The following is a 14,923-nucleotide window of genomic DNA, read 5'->3' as shown; positions in this document are numbered from 1 at the left end:
AGGAACCAATATGAGCATCCAGGTTCCGCTATTGGTTATTGACCGGAGACATGTCTCGGTCATGTCTACATAGTTCTCAAACCCATAGGATTTGCATGCTTAACGTTCGGTGACGATCGGTATTACGTGTTTATGTGTTTTGATGTACCGAAGGTAGTTTGGAGTCCCAGATTTGATCACGGACATGACGAGGAGTCTCGAAATGGTTGAGACGTAAAGATCGATATATTGGAAGCTTATGTTTGGACATGGAAATGGTTTCAGATGAAATCGGGAGTATACAGGAGCACCGGGAGGTTAACAAAGGAAATTCCTATTTGACGCATTCTGCGTCAAAGTGTCGGCGCACCGCACACCCCTTCACCTGATTTGGGCCAGCCTTTTTACTACCTATTTCTTTCTTTCATCGCTCCAGAGACGCCTCCCCCTTCCTCTTCCATCCTCATCCCCCTTCCTCCCTCTTCATCCCACTCCGGCAAGAGACCGCCGCCCTGGTAAGCAGCTGACGGGCCTCTCTCCCCCTGATTCGTCCGAGGCATCGCCGATCAGATCTGGCTGATGTCGTCGCGATGGATTTGTTTTCTGCAGGTGGTCAGAGCCTCCTCGTCGTCGTCGTCTAGGGTTCCATCAAGAACGGGGTCGTCTAGGCTTCGTCAAGCTCGGGTCATTTAGGGTTCCGTCAAGGTCCGCGCGCCTAGGGTTCCGTCAAGCCCCGTCAAGTTCGGCATCTTCAAGGTAATGCCCCCAATTCCCCCCGATGTGTTCTTTGTCACGCTGGTTCGTGTTCTCTGTGTGTGGTATCGCCAGATTGAGGCGATTGTTGTCCCGTTTGTGTCGGACCAGCGTTTCTAGGGTTTGTAGGAGGTTTTGGTGGCAGCAGTGGATCGATTTTTTCGTTCTGATTTGGGTGAATCTGAAGCTAGACAAGAGGGTTGCCTTCAGAATTTGGATTCAGGGTATGAATGCAGCATAGTGATGGTAGGAGGGTGTCTGTTCATGTGCTTGGGGAGTGGAGAAGGTGGCCGAGAAAGGTGTCGCTGCCTGAGAGAAATCTGCGGTTCCAAAGACATCTGAAGTCTCTGAGATGGTGTCCGGCAAAGCCTACTGTATCTGGTGTTACTGCTTTTTATTTTTCTGTCATCGTTCCTGCCGAATAAGTGCTCTAGATGGTCTGCTGCGTCTGCCATAGTGAGCAAAAGAGTCTATCTAGGTTGGTAGTAACTATTCATGTCTGTCGTCAATGCTCTTGTGGGGAGGATGATATTGCAATTTCTATGTTCAATCAAATGTTCGAGTTCTCTGTTAATCTTGTCCATGTATTGTCAGTCTTCTGCATACATTGTACTGAATAATATTGTCCAGAGGAGAAGCCAAAGAAAATTGTACTGTGGTCAATTTTCCCTGAATTAGTTGGTTTATGCTGGTTTATGTGCCATGTCAGAGTAGCTCTGCTGAATTGAGTTTACCACTTTCTGTCTTTCTTTCTGACACGCTGGCATCTTCCCTACGTCTTCTACACGTGCCTAGAACTATCACGGAATTGAACATACATGGAACACTAGATAACTGGACTAGAACCCACTTGTTAGGATGTATTTTGTCGAGAAGCAAGCACCTATCAATTTTTTAACCAGCATGTGAATTGTTTTATCTTGTTATGTAAGAGTTGTGTGTAATGTCTAGTACTGACAGTTTCTATCTTGTTCATGACTTCGAGGGACTTCAAGAAGATGTTTCAACCAAGAAGAGGAAAAAGCGCGGTTAGTTATGTGCAGAACGGAAACACTTCCAGCTTCTAAAATGGAAGTCTGTCCAATTGCCCCATGAATGCAGCAGAAGTACTTATAAAGTCAGCTATCTCATATTTGAAAAACTTTTAAGTACCCCCTCTTTTCTCTTGTGTGGAAATCAGTCTTCCCAAGTCCGCCCCGAAAACTACAATTATTATGAGGAGAATTTTCCGAACAATTTAATATTTTTCTCTCGGTTTGTACTAAATGTTTTCCCCAACAGTTTAATACATTTCTTGGAATCGTATCACCAGTAGTTTTCTGTATTACTATATGATTTTTGAGCAGCACCTCTTCTTTTATATATGTGTTTGTTGCACATAATTGTTTTCAATTTTTATGATAACTGGATCAAACATAGGTTTACAGGAGTTAACACATTGTGATGAATAAAACAACATTGATGCATAGTTTTACAAGATACAATTTTTGGTCTTCCTTAGGACCTCGTTCCTAGGAAACACTGAACAAACTTTCGACTCAACGGAACATTAGTTTTCCCAAATAACTTTTTAACATTTTATGAAAACATTTCTTTAATATACATTTAAGTAGCGTTTTTCTCATTTTTCTTATTGTACTTCCATTTTTTTGGGGAATATATATCAACAGCATGACTCTCATGAAAACTTCAGTCTGTTTGTAATAGAAGAATTCTTAGGGGATCTCATAATGTCATTATGCACTTGCTCGGGTTATTTATTGGGAAATCTGTTTTTGGACCCACATAATGTTTTTTTCTCATAAAAGCGCACACACGGGTTATGACTATAGTTTGTTTGGACTAGAACATTTTTTTCGCTCCTTCCTAGCAATGTTTTTTTTGGTCAAAACCGTTCGTATCTAACAAATTAGAAATCATGGACTCGAGCGAAGGATACAAATGGACATATATCTAACATGGGGCCAATCTTGCCATTCATCTTCCCTATTCCTAGTGAACATTTTTTTACAGAACAATTTTTTCAAGTATCATTTAATTGTTGATGCCAAGCAACATTTTTTTAGAGAACATTTTTCAGTATATCATTATTTTAGAGAACACTATTCAAGAAACATTTTTTTCAAGTCCCATTTTAATTGTTGATGCCGATGAAAAATTATATGACTTGAAGAACATTTTTATACTTCCGAGAACATTATTTAATACTAGTTTCCCCCAATAATGTTATTTAAAATGAACATTATTCAGTTATCATCGGAGCAATACTTGTTCCCCCAATAATGTCCCTTGAAGAATGTCCCTTAAATATTGTTCCCCAGTTAAATATTCATTTTTTTATTAACCAGGGAACATTTTCCAAGGAACATTATTTAAAAAACATTTTTTGGCAACATTATTTTAGATATCAGTATTTTAGAGGGCATTTTTCTAGGATTTTTTTAGGTGTATGATTACTTCATGATGTCAACATTTTTCTAGGATTTCTTTTAATTATTGAGGGAACATATTCAAATAACATTTATTTTTTTAGACTTTAGGGAAGATTTTCCAAGAGAAATTTCTTGGCACCAGCAAACATTTCCTGACAAGCATTATTTAGGGAACATTTTTCTGTTTTTCATTATTTTAGAGAACATTATTTTGGGGAACATTTTTTCCATGTCCCATTTTATTGTTGATGCCGAGGAAACATTATTTGTCTTGAAGAACATGTTTTTACTTAAGAGAACAATATTTAATTTTGAAAAACAAATTTTTTATTTTTTTGCTAAAGAATGTCCCTTTAATAATGTGCCCTAGTCAAATGTTCATTTTTTTATTAATCAGGGAATTATAGTTCCCCTATAATGTTCCCTGATTAATGTTCCTTTAATAATGTTCCCCAAATAATGTTCAACTTTTTTGTTCCCCCAATAATGTTCCCTAAATAATGTTTCTTTAATAGTGTTGTCCAAATAATGTTCCCTCAATATTTGTTGATGCCGAGGAAATATTATTTGACTCGAAGAACATTTTTAAACTTCAGAGAACATTTTTTTTAAAACATGTAGTGATTTTTTTAGAACATTATTTCTTTCTTTTCCTTTAATAATGTTCCCCAAATAAATGTTCAATTTATTTTGTTCCCCCAATAATGTTCCCTGAATAATGTTTCTTTAATAATGATCCCCAAATAATTGTTGATGCCGAGGAAATTATTTGACTTGAAGAACATTTTTAAACTTCAGAGAGTATTTTTTATTTTGATAAACATTTAATGTTTTTCGGAACATTATTGAGGGAACATTATTCAAGGAACATTGTTATATTCAGAATGTTGTAAACATTTTTCTTCAACGACACTAGTAATTCAAGAACCCCAAAAGGCTGGTAAGCAGGTCATCTTTTGAGATGGAATAGAGAATGATTTCTACCAAACATTGGTTGGACTTCTTCCCAAATTAACTTACAGGTATGTACAAAAAGCATATGATTTTTTATGTGATATGTTCTACATAATTCAAACATAAACAGTTTTTATATGCTATCCATACTATTTTCTCATGATTTACTTTTTACTTTTCTTCATGATGTTCTTCTGCCATGAACAGCCAAATGATATTTGAGATTGAAGGAGTTTGGGTGGATCAGAAAACTATAACTCTATCATTCAAGCCTGGTGGTTGGATAAACCCTCGGGTTATTGGCTGTTTTTCAAAACTAAAGAACAAAGGCCAGCTGGACCGAGGAAGAAAAGGCCTCCTACGAAACAGCGAAATAGTGGAGCACATAGTTAGCATTGACGACATGGTCAGCCTATATTTTGAAATCTTTTCCTCGGTTTTCGTTTTCACATCATCGATATTTCCTTTTTTTTAACTATCAATCATTTTCTGGGAAACAAACATGCAGGAGAAGCTAATGAACCCAATGCTAAATCATTCAGATCCTGCAAACCAACTAATCTTACAGGAAAGTAATGTTGGCTTCAGTTTATTGAATGCTTCCTTGGTAAGATAAGTTCTTTTGTACAAATCGCTCTTATAGATTTTTCTTCTTTAAAGAGGTTACACTAATAGATTGTAACTTTCCACAATGCCCTAGGTAAAAATGCCCGTATTCAAGGAAAAACAATGGATTTTAATCATTGCTAATTTCATAGTCAAATTTTTTGATATCATGAACCCGTACTACAGTGGCGATACATTTCTACCAACAATTAGTGCTGTTATCTACAACTTCAAGGTTTTGTTTGCTGCTACATACGGAAATTCTAGTTCTTTCAACATAGGAAATTTTGAATCAAGATTTGTACCAGCTCCCAAGGTCAATTTCAGGTGTGTTTTCCATAGAACTCTCCCCTTTTACAAGATTTGTACAAGCCACCAACAACTTTTTGGTTCTTTCTCCTAAAAAGGCAGATTAAAAGTATTTTAATTCACAATAATTTCCATCCTAAGTATGGAACTGATTGTGCTATTATTTTTGTTTCACAAGTATGACTCAAGAATTTTCCTTCTTCAGTATGTTAGCAAGTACAAAGGTCTCGATTTGGAGGGGTTCTCTAATGTAAGCGATAGACATATGTTTCCTTTTTTGGTCATTAATTGGAACATATTAGGAATTAAATAACACTTTTTCTAAAATACTGTATGATGATTTACAAGCTCTACGTCAAAAATTCCTTTTTGAGATTGTAACTTGCAAGGACAAGGAAATTCAGCTGCCGTTAGTAACTTCTTTCCTGCAGAGACATGTAAGTTCTCTATTTATTTGTCTCCCAATGACAGAAAAGAGATGTTATTTTCTTAGAGCCTGTTCTTTCATACCGAACAGTGAAATTATTTTCTTCTAATCCCGTATATGTTTCAACAGGATTTCCACATATTCAAGTGAAGCTTTGAAGGCCAATCTTTACTCGTTCTGCATATGACAATAACCTCAGGTAACTTCTGAAATCAGCAGTCTGTATATGCTCCATATCTATTCTCAAGGGTCTCATTATTCTTATTAGTTAGTGTAACAGGGTTCACCCAAAAGAATCCCAATGATGAAATGTTTTGCACCTGTATTTCCAATTAACATATTTCTTCTTTTTATTCTCAAGGCTCTCATTAATACTGTCACCTTCAAGGGAAGTTGCACTACAAGATTCAACTCAAAGGAATACTTCCATGGGAAAAATGTTTCCTTAACGATAGAGCTATCTTTTTTTCCTCTTGCTGGTCTAGTGATAGTTTCTTTGCAAGACCTTCAACTATAAACAATGTCCGGAAACAGCTGAAACGGTTTTGTAAACGAGCAACCGATTTCTTTGGGAAACATATTTCCCTTTTTTATTCTCAAGGGTCCCAACGCAAGATTTTTTTTCAACTCAAAGGAACAGTACCATGAGGAAACTAATCCGTTGTTTGTTTAACATTCTTGCATTATGTTCAATTGTAAAGAAGGTTTAAATCTGCAGAATAAGTTTGTAAAGTAGCTCAAATATTTATATTCTTATTTCCATATAGTTTTTTGTATGTTTTTTCCTGCTCCTATACTGATACTTTCTTGGACTTTTGGAACTCTTCTTTTACTACTGTTTGTCAAGTTTCACAAATAGAAACAAGATTGTCATTAGTTTTCTCTTTTATTGGAACTGTCCTTCCTTTGACAAACAGTAAAAACAGAGAGAAACAACAGAAGCAGTACATCACGTGAAACAGCAGAAACAGTTTTCAAAGAACGAGCAAACCAGAGAAACGCGCGCGAAACAACGAAAAAGAGAAACCAGCGCATCCCGGCCCAGTAAGCCCACAAATGAAACCCCCTGTGCGAACGCCCGATTACTTGACGCAGAATGCGTCCAATAGGACCTCCCGTTATCGGAACCCCCTGGGAGGTATATGGGCCTTATCGGGCCTTAGTGGAAGAAAGGGAAAAGAAGCAAAGGAGGGGGGCGCCCCCCAAGCCCAATCCGTATTGGGAGGGGGGCCGGCCCCCCTTTCCTTTCTTCTTCCCTCTTCTAGAACCAACAAAGGGAAGGGGGGAATCCTACTCCCGGTGGGAGTAGGACTCCTTGGGGCGCGCCTAGAGAGGCCGGCCCCCTCCCCCTCCTCCACTCCTTTATATACGGGGGAGTGGGGCACCCCATGGACACACAAGTTGATCATTGATCTTTAGCCGTGTGTGGTGCCCCCTCCACCATAATCCACCTCGGTAATATCGTAGCGGTGCTTAGGCGAAGCCCTGTTCTGGTAGCAACATCATCACCGTCATCACGTCGTTGTGCTGACGAAGCTCTCCCTCGAAGCTCTACTGGATCATGAGTTTGCGGGACGTCACCGAGCCGAACGTGTGCAGATCGCGGAGGTGCCGTATCTTCGGTACCAGTGAAGGAAATATGCCCTAGAGGCAATAATAAAGTTATTATTTATTTCCTTATTTCATGATAAATGTTTATTATTCATGCTATAATTGTATTAACCGGAAACATAATACATGTGTGAATACATAGACAAACAGAGTGTCACTAGTATGCCTCTACTTTACTAGCTCGTTAATCAAAGATGGTTATGTTTCCTAACCATGGACAAAGAGTTGTTATTTGATTAACGAGGTCACGTCATTAGTTGAATGATCTGATTGACATGACCCATTCCATTAGCTTAGCACCTGATCGTTTAGTATGTTGCTATTGCTTTCTTCATGACTTATACATGTTCCTATGACTATGAGATTATGCAACTCCCGTTTGCCGGAGGAACACTTTGGGTGCTACCAAACGTCACAACGTAACTGGGTGATTATAAAGGAGCATTACAGGTGTCTCCAAAGGTACATGTTGGGTTGGCGTATTTCGAGATTAGGATTTGTCACTCCGATTGTCGGAGAGGTATCTCTGGGCCCTCTCGGTAATACACATCACATAAGCCTTGCAAGCACTGCAACTAATATGTTAGTTGTGAGATGATGTATTACGGAACGAGTAAAGAGACTTGCCGGTAACGAGATTGAACTAGGTATTGGATACCGACGATCGAATCTCGGGCAAGTAACATACCGATGACAAAAGGAACAACGTATGTTGTTATGCGGTCTGACCGATAAAGATCTTCGTAGAATATGTAGGAGCCAATATGGGCATCCAGGTCCCGCTATTGGTTATTGACCGGAGACGTGTCTCGGTCATGTCTACATTGTTCTCGAACCGTAGGGTCCGCACGCTTAAGGTTTCGATGACAGTTATATTATGAGTTTATGAGTTTTGATGTACCGAAGGAGTTCGGAGTCCCGGATGAGATCGGGGACATGACGAGGAGTCTCGAAATGGTCGAGACATAAAGATTGATATATTGGACGGATATATTTGGACACCGGAAAGGTTCCGGAGAAGTTTGGAGCCCCGGGAGGTTACCGGAACCCCCCGGGAGGTATATGGGCCTTATTGGGCCCATGTAGGAGGAAGAGAGAAGAAGCAAGGGAGGGGGGCGCGCCCCCCCAAGCCCAATCCGAATTGGGGAGGGGGGCCGGCCCCCCCTTTCCTTTCTCCTTCCCCCTCTTCCTATTACTACTACTGGTACTACTTCCTAATACTAGTACTCTTTCCTTCCCCATCCAAATAAGATAAGGAAAAGAGAGGGAAACCTACTTGGAGTAGGTTTCCCCCTCCTCATGGCGCGCCCCCCTAGGGCCGGCCACCTCCTCCCTCCCTCCTTTATATACGGGGGTAGGGGGGCACCCTGGAACACACAAGTTGATCATTGATCGTTCCTTAGCCGTGTGCGGTGCCCCCCTCCACGATATTACACCTCGGTCATATTGTAGCGGTGCTTAGGCGAAGCCCTGCAACAGGAGAACATCAAGATCGTCACCACGCCGTCGTGCTGACGGAACTCCCCCTCGGCGCCTCTGCTGGATCGGAGATCGAGGGTGCGTCATCGAGCTGTACGCGTGTCAAGAACTCGGAGGTGCCGGAGTAACGGTACTTGGATCGGTTGAACCGGAGGACGTACGACTACTTCCTCTACGTTGCGTCAACGCTTCCGCTTCGGTCTACAAGGGTACGTAGACAACACTCTCCCCTCGTTGCTATATCATCACCATGATCTTGCGTGTGCGTAGGAAATTTTTTGAAATTACTACGTTCCCCAACAGTGGCATCCGAGCCTAGGTTTTATGCGTTGATGTTATATGCACGAGTAGAACACAAGTGAGTTGTGGACGATATAAGTCATACTGCCTACCAACATGTCATACTTTGGTTCAGCGGTATTGTTGGATGAAGCGGCCTGGACCGACATTACGCGTACGCTTACGCGAGACTGGTTCTACCGACGTGCTTTGCACACAGGTGGATGGCGGGTGTCAGTTTCTCCAACTTTAGTTGAACCGAGTGTGACTACGCCCGGTCCTTGCGAAGGTTAAAACGGAGTCTATTTGACAAACTATCGTTGTGGTTTTGATGCGTAGGTGAGATTGGTTCTTGCTTAAAGCCCGTAGCAGCCACGTAAAACTTGCAACAACAAAGTAGAGGACGTCTAACTTGTTTTTGCAGGGCATGTTGTGATGTGATATGGTCAAAACGTGATCAGATATAAGTTATTGTATGAGATGATCATGTTTTGTTGAAGTTATCGGCGACTGGCAGAAGCTCTATGGTTGTCTCTTTGTTGCATAAGATGCAAGTGCCAAATAATTGCTTTACTTTATCGCTATGCGATAGCAATAGTTGCAAGAGCAATAGTTGGTGAGACGACCATGTGATGACACATTGATATAGATCAAGATGATGAAGATCATGGTGTCGTGCCGGTGACGATAGAGATCATGACAGTACTTTGGAGATAGAGATCAAAGGCGCAAGATGATCATGGCCATATCATGTTACATATTTTGATTGCATATGATGTTTATCTGTTATACATCTTATTCTGTTTTGTTTGACGGTAGCATTTTAAGATGATCTCTCACTAATTATCAAGAAGTGTTCTCCCTGAGTATGCACCGTTGCGAAAGTTCTTCGTGCTGAGACACCACGTGATGATCGGGTGTGATAGGCTCTACGTTCAAATACAACGGGTGCAAAACAGTTGCACACGCGGAATACTCAGGTTATACTTGACGAGCCTAGCATATACAAATATGGCCTCGGAACACGGAGACCGAAAGGTCGAGCGTGAATCATATAGTAGATATGATCAACATAGTGATGTTCACCATTGAAAACTACTCCATCTCACGTGATGATCGGACATGGTTTAGTTGATTTGGATCACGTGATCACTTAGAGGATTAGAGGGATGTCTATCTAAGTGGGAGTTCTTAAGTGATATGATTAATTGAACTTTAATATATCATGAACTTAGTCCTGGTAGTATTTTGCAAATTATGTTGTAGATCAATAGCTCGCGTTGTTGCTTTCATATGTTTATTTTGATATGTTCCTAGAGAAAATTGTGTTGAAAAATGTTAGTAGCAATGATGCGGATTAGATCCGTGATCTGAGGTTTATCCTCATTGCTGCACAAAAGAATTATGTCCTTAATGCACCGCTAGGTGACAGACCTATTGCAGGAGCAGATGCAGACGTTATGAACGTTTGGCTAGCTCAATATGATGACTACTTGATAGTTTAGTGCACCATGCTTAACGGCTTAGAATCGGGATTTCAAAGACGTTTTGAACGTCATGGACCATATGAGATGTTCCAGAAGTTGAAGTTAATATTTCAAGCAAATACCCGAGTTGAGAGATATGAAGTCTCCAACAAGTTCTATAGCTAAAAGATGGAGGAGAATCGCTCAACTAGTGAGCATGTGCTCAGATTGTCTGGGTACTACAATCGCTTGAATCAAGTGGGAGTTAATCTTCCAGATAAGATAGTGATTGACAGAATTCTCTAGTCACCACCACCAAGTTAGTAGAACTTCATGATGAACTATAATGCAAGGGATGACGAAAACGATCCCCGAGCTCTTCGTGATGCTAAAATCGACGAAGGTATAAATCAAGAAAAACATCAAGTGTTGATGGTAGACAAGACCACTAGTTTTCAATAAAAGGGCAAAGGGAAGAAGGGGAACTTCAAGAAGAACGGCAAGCGAGTTGCTGCTCAAGTGAAGAAGCCCAACTCTGGTCCTAAGCCTGAGACTAAGTGCTTCAACTGCAAAAGGATTGGTCACTGGAAGCGGAACTACCCCAAGTGATTGGCGGATAAGAAGGATGGCAAAGTGAACATAAGTATATTTGATATACATGTTATTGATGTGTACTTTACTAGTGTTTATAGCAACCCCTCAGTATTTAGTACTGGTTCAGTTGCTAAGATTAGTAACTCGAAACGGGAGTTGCAGAATAAACAGAGACTAGTTAAGGGTGAAGTGACGATGTGTGTTGGAAGTGGTTCCAAGATTGATATGATCATCATCGCACACTCCCTATACTTTCGGGATTAGTGTTAAACCTAAATAAATGTTATTTGGCGTTTGCGTTGAGCATGAATATGATTTGATCATGTTTATTGCAATACGATTATTCATTTAAAGTTAAAGAATAATTGTTATTCTGTTTACATGAATAAGACCTTCGATGGTTATACACCCAATGAAAATAGTTTGTTGAATCTCGATCGTAGTGATACACATATTCATAATATTGATGCCAAAAGATGCAAAGTTAATAATGATAGTGCAACTTATTTGTGGCACTGCCGTTTGGGTCATATCGGTGTAAAGCGCATGAAGAAACTCCATAAAGATGGATTTTCGGAATCACTTGGTTATCATTTGATGCTTGCGAACCGTGCCTTTTGGGCAAGATGACTAAAACTCCGTTCTCCGGAACAATGGAACAAGCTACTGACTTAATGGAAATAATACATACCGATGTATGCGATCCAATGAGTGTTGATGCTCGTGGCAAGTATCGTTATTTTCTGACCTTCACAAGATGATTTGAGAAGATATGGGTATATCTACTTGATGAAACATAAGTCTGAAATAGTTGAAAGGTTCAAAGAATTTCAGAGTGAAGTGGAGAATCATCGTAACAAGAAAATAAAGTTTCTGTGATTTGATCGCGGAGACAAATATTTGAGTTACGAGTTTGGTCTTCAATTAAAACAATGTGGAATAGTTTCACAGCTCACGCCACCTAGAACACCACAACGTTATGGTGTGTCCGAACGTCGTAACCGCACTTTATTGGATATGGTGCGACCTATGATGTCTCTTATCGGTTTTACCACTATCGTTTTGGGGATGTGCATTAGAGACAGCTGCATTCACGTTTAAAAAGGGCACCATCTAAATCCGTTGAGACGACACCGTATGAACTATGGTTTAGCAGTAAACCTAAGCTGTCGTTTCTTAAAGTTTGGAGTTGCGATGCTTATATGAAAAAGGTTTTCAACCTGATAAGCTCGAACCCAAATCGGAGAAGTGCGTCTTCATAGGATACCCAAAGGTAACTATTGGGTAGACCTTCTATCACAGATCCGAAGGCAAGTTATTCGTTGCTAAAATGGATCATTTCTAGAGAAGAAGTTTCTCTCGAAAGAAGTGAGTGGGAGGAAAGTAGAACTTGATGAGGTAACTGTACCTTCTCCCGAATTGGAAAATAGTTCATCACTGAAATCAGTTCCAGTGATTCTTACACCAATTAGTGAGGAAGCTAATGATGATCATGAAACTTCAGATCAAGTTACTACAGAACCTCGTAGGCCTTCCAGAGTACGGTCCGCACCAGAGTGGTACGGTAATCCTATTCTGGAAGTCATGTTACTAGACCATGATGAACCTACGAACTATGAGGAAGCGATGATGAGCCCAGATTCCATGAAATGGCTTGAGGCCATAAAATCTGAGATATGATCCATGTATGAGAACAAAGTATGGACTTTGATTGACTTGCTCAATGATCAGCAAGCCATGTTAAATAAATGGATCTTCAAGAGGAAGACGGACACTGATAGTAGTGTTACTATCTACTAAGCTCGACTTGTTGCGAAAGGTTTTCAACAAGTTCAAAGTGTTGAATACGATGAGATTTTCTCACTCGTATCGAAACTTAAGTCTGTCCGAATCATGTTAGCAGTTGCCAAATTTTATGAAATCTGGCAAATGGATGTCAAAACTGCATTCCTTAATGAATTTATTAAAGAAGAGTTGTATATGATGCAACCAGAAGGTTTTGTCAATCTAAAGATGTTAACAAAGTGTGCAAGCTCCAGCGATCCATCAATGGACTGGTGCAAGCATCTCGGAGTTGGAATATACGCTTTGATGAGTTGATCAAAGCATATGGTTTTATACAGACTTTTGGAAAAGCCTGTATTTACAAGAAAGTGAGTGGGAGCACTACAACATTTCTGATAAGTATATGTGAATGACATATTGTTGATCGGAAATAATGTAGAATTATTCTGTAAAGCATAAAGGAGTGTTTGAAAGGAGTTTTTCAAAGAAAGACTTCAGTGAAGCTGCTTACATATTGAGCTTCAAGATCTATAGAGATAGATCAAGACGCTTGATAAGTTTTTTCAATGAGTACATACCTTGACAAGATTTTGAAGTAGTTCAAAATGGAACAGTCAAAGAAAAGGTTTCTTGCCTGTGTTACAAGGTGTGAAGTTGAGTAAGACTCAAAGCCCGACCACGACACAAGATAGAAAGAGAATGAAAGTCATTCCCTATGCCTCAGTCATAGGTTCTATAAAGTATGCCATGCTGTATACCAGATCTATTGTATGCCCTACCACTGATTTGGCAAGGGAGTACAATAGTGATCTAGGAGTAGATCACTGGACAGCGGTCAAAATTATCCTTAGTGGAATAAGGATATGTTTCTCAATTATGGACGTGACAAAAAGGTTCGTCGTAAAGGGTTACGTCGATGCAAGTTTTTTGACACTGATCCAAATGATTCTAAGTCTCAATCTGGATACATATTGAAAGTGGGAGCAATTAGCTAGAGTAGCTCCGTGCAGAGCATTATTGACATAGAAATTCGCAAAATACTTACAGATCTGTATGTGACAGACCCGTTGACTAAAATTATCTCACAAGCAAAACATGATCACACCTTAGTACTCTTTGGGTGTTAATCACATAGCGATGTGAACTAGATTACTGACTCTAGTAAACCCTTTGGGTGTTGATCACATATCAATGTGAACTATGGGTGTTAATCACATGGTGATGTGAACTATTGCTATGAAATCACATGGTGATGTGAACTAGATTATTGACTCTAGTGCAAGTGGGAGACTGAAGGAAATATGCCCTAGAGGCAATAATAAAGTTATTATTTATTTCCTTATTTCATGATAAATGTTTATTATTCATGCTATAATTGTATTAACCGGAAACATAATACATGTGTGAATACATAGACAAACAGAGTGTCACTAGTATGCCTCTACTTTACTAGCTCGTTAATCAAAGATGGTTATGTTTCCTAACCATGGACAAAGAGTTGTTATTTGATTAACGAGGTCACGTCATTAGTTGAATGATCTGATTGACATGACCCATTCCATTAGCTTAGCACCTGATCATTTAGTATGTTGCTATTGCTTTCTTCATGACTTATACATGTTCCTATGACTATGAGATTATGCAACTCCCGTTTGCCGGAGGAACACTTTGGGTGCTACCAAACGTCACAACGTAACTGGGTGATTATAAAGGAGCATTACAGGTGTCTCCAAAGGTACATGTTGGGTTGGCGTATTTCGAGATTAGGATTTGTCACTCCGATTGTCGGAGAGGTATCTCTGGGCCCTCTCGGTAATACACATCACATAAGCCTTGCAAGCACTGCAACTAATATGTTAGTTGTGAGATGATGTATTACGGAACGAGTAAAGAGACTTGCCGGTAACGAGATTGAACTAGGTATTAGATACCGACGATCGAATCTCGGGCAAGTAACATACCGATGACAAAAGGAACAACGTATGTTGTTATGCGGTCTGACCGATAAAGATCTTCGTAGAATATGTAGGAGCCAATATGGGCATCCAGGTCCCGCTATTGGTTATTGACCGGAGACGTGTCTCGGTCATGTCTACATTGTTCTCGAACCGTAGGGTCCGCACACTTAAGGTTTCGATGACAGTTATATTATGAGTTTATGAGTTTTGATGTACCGAAGGAGTTCGGAGTCCCGGATGAGATCGGGGACATGACGAGGAGTCTCGAAATGGTCGAGACATAAAGATTGA

General features: G+C 40.0%; 1 protein-coding gene across 11 annotated transcripts; it reads left to right on the top strand.

The window, feature by feature from the left end:
• The first annotated feature begins 357 nt into the window (after window positions 1-357).
• Window positions 358-6,087, top strand: LOC119301179. Of its 11 annotated transcripts, none has more exons than XR_005146930.1 (7): window positions 358-494; window positions 589-735; window positions 1,731-4,186; window positions 4,326-4,524; window positions 4,627-4,725; window positions 4,819-5,659; window positions 5,822-6,087. XR_005146930.1 is itself a non-coding variant. In XM_037578092.1 (5 exons), the coding sequence occupies exons 1-4, from the start codon at window positions 4,318-4,320 to the stop codon at window positions 5,645-5,647; spliced, it is 597 nt and encodes a 198-aa protein (XP_037433989.1). In that variant the 5' UTR covers window positions 4,193-4,317; the 3' UTR covers window positions 5,648-5,659; window positions 5,822-6,087. The 11 variants fall into 11 exon arrangements, 1 of the variants encoding a protein (XP_037433989.1); XR_005146928.1 differs by having other exon boundaries at window positions 1,728-4,186; XR_005146929.1 differs by having other exon boundaries at window positions 1,718-4,186.
• Window positions 6,088-14,923: the final 8,836 nt, after the last annotated feature.

The sequence above is a fragment of the Triticum dicoccoides genome, chromosome 5A, assembly GCF_002162155.2.
Source record: "Triticum dicoccoides isolate Atlit2015 ecotype Zavitan chromosome 5A, WEW_v2.0, whole genome shotgun sequence".
NCBI classification, from domain to species: Eukaryota; Viridiplantae; Streptophyta; class Magnoliopsida; order Poales; family Poaceae; genus Triticum; species Triticum dicoccoides.
Note: the sequence above shows the minus strand (reverse complement) of the source record. Positions and strands in the feature narration are given on the sequence as shown.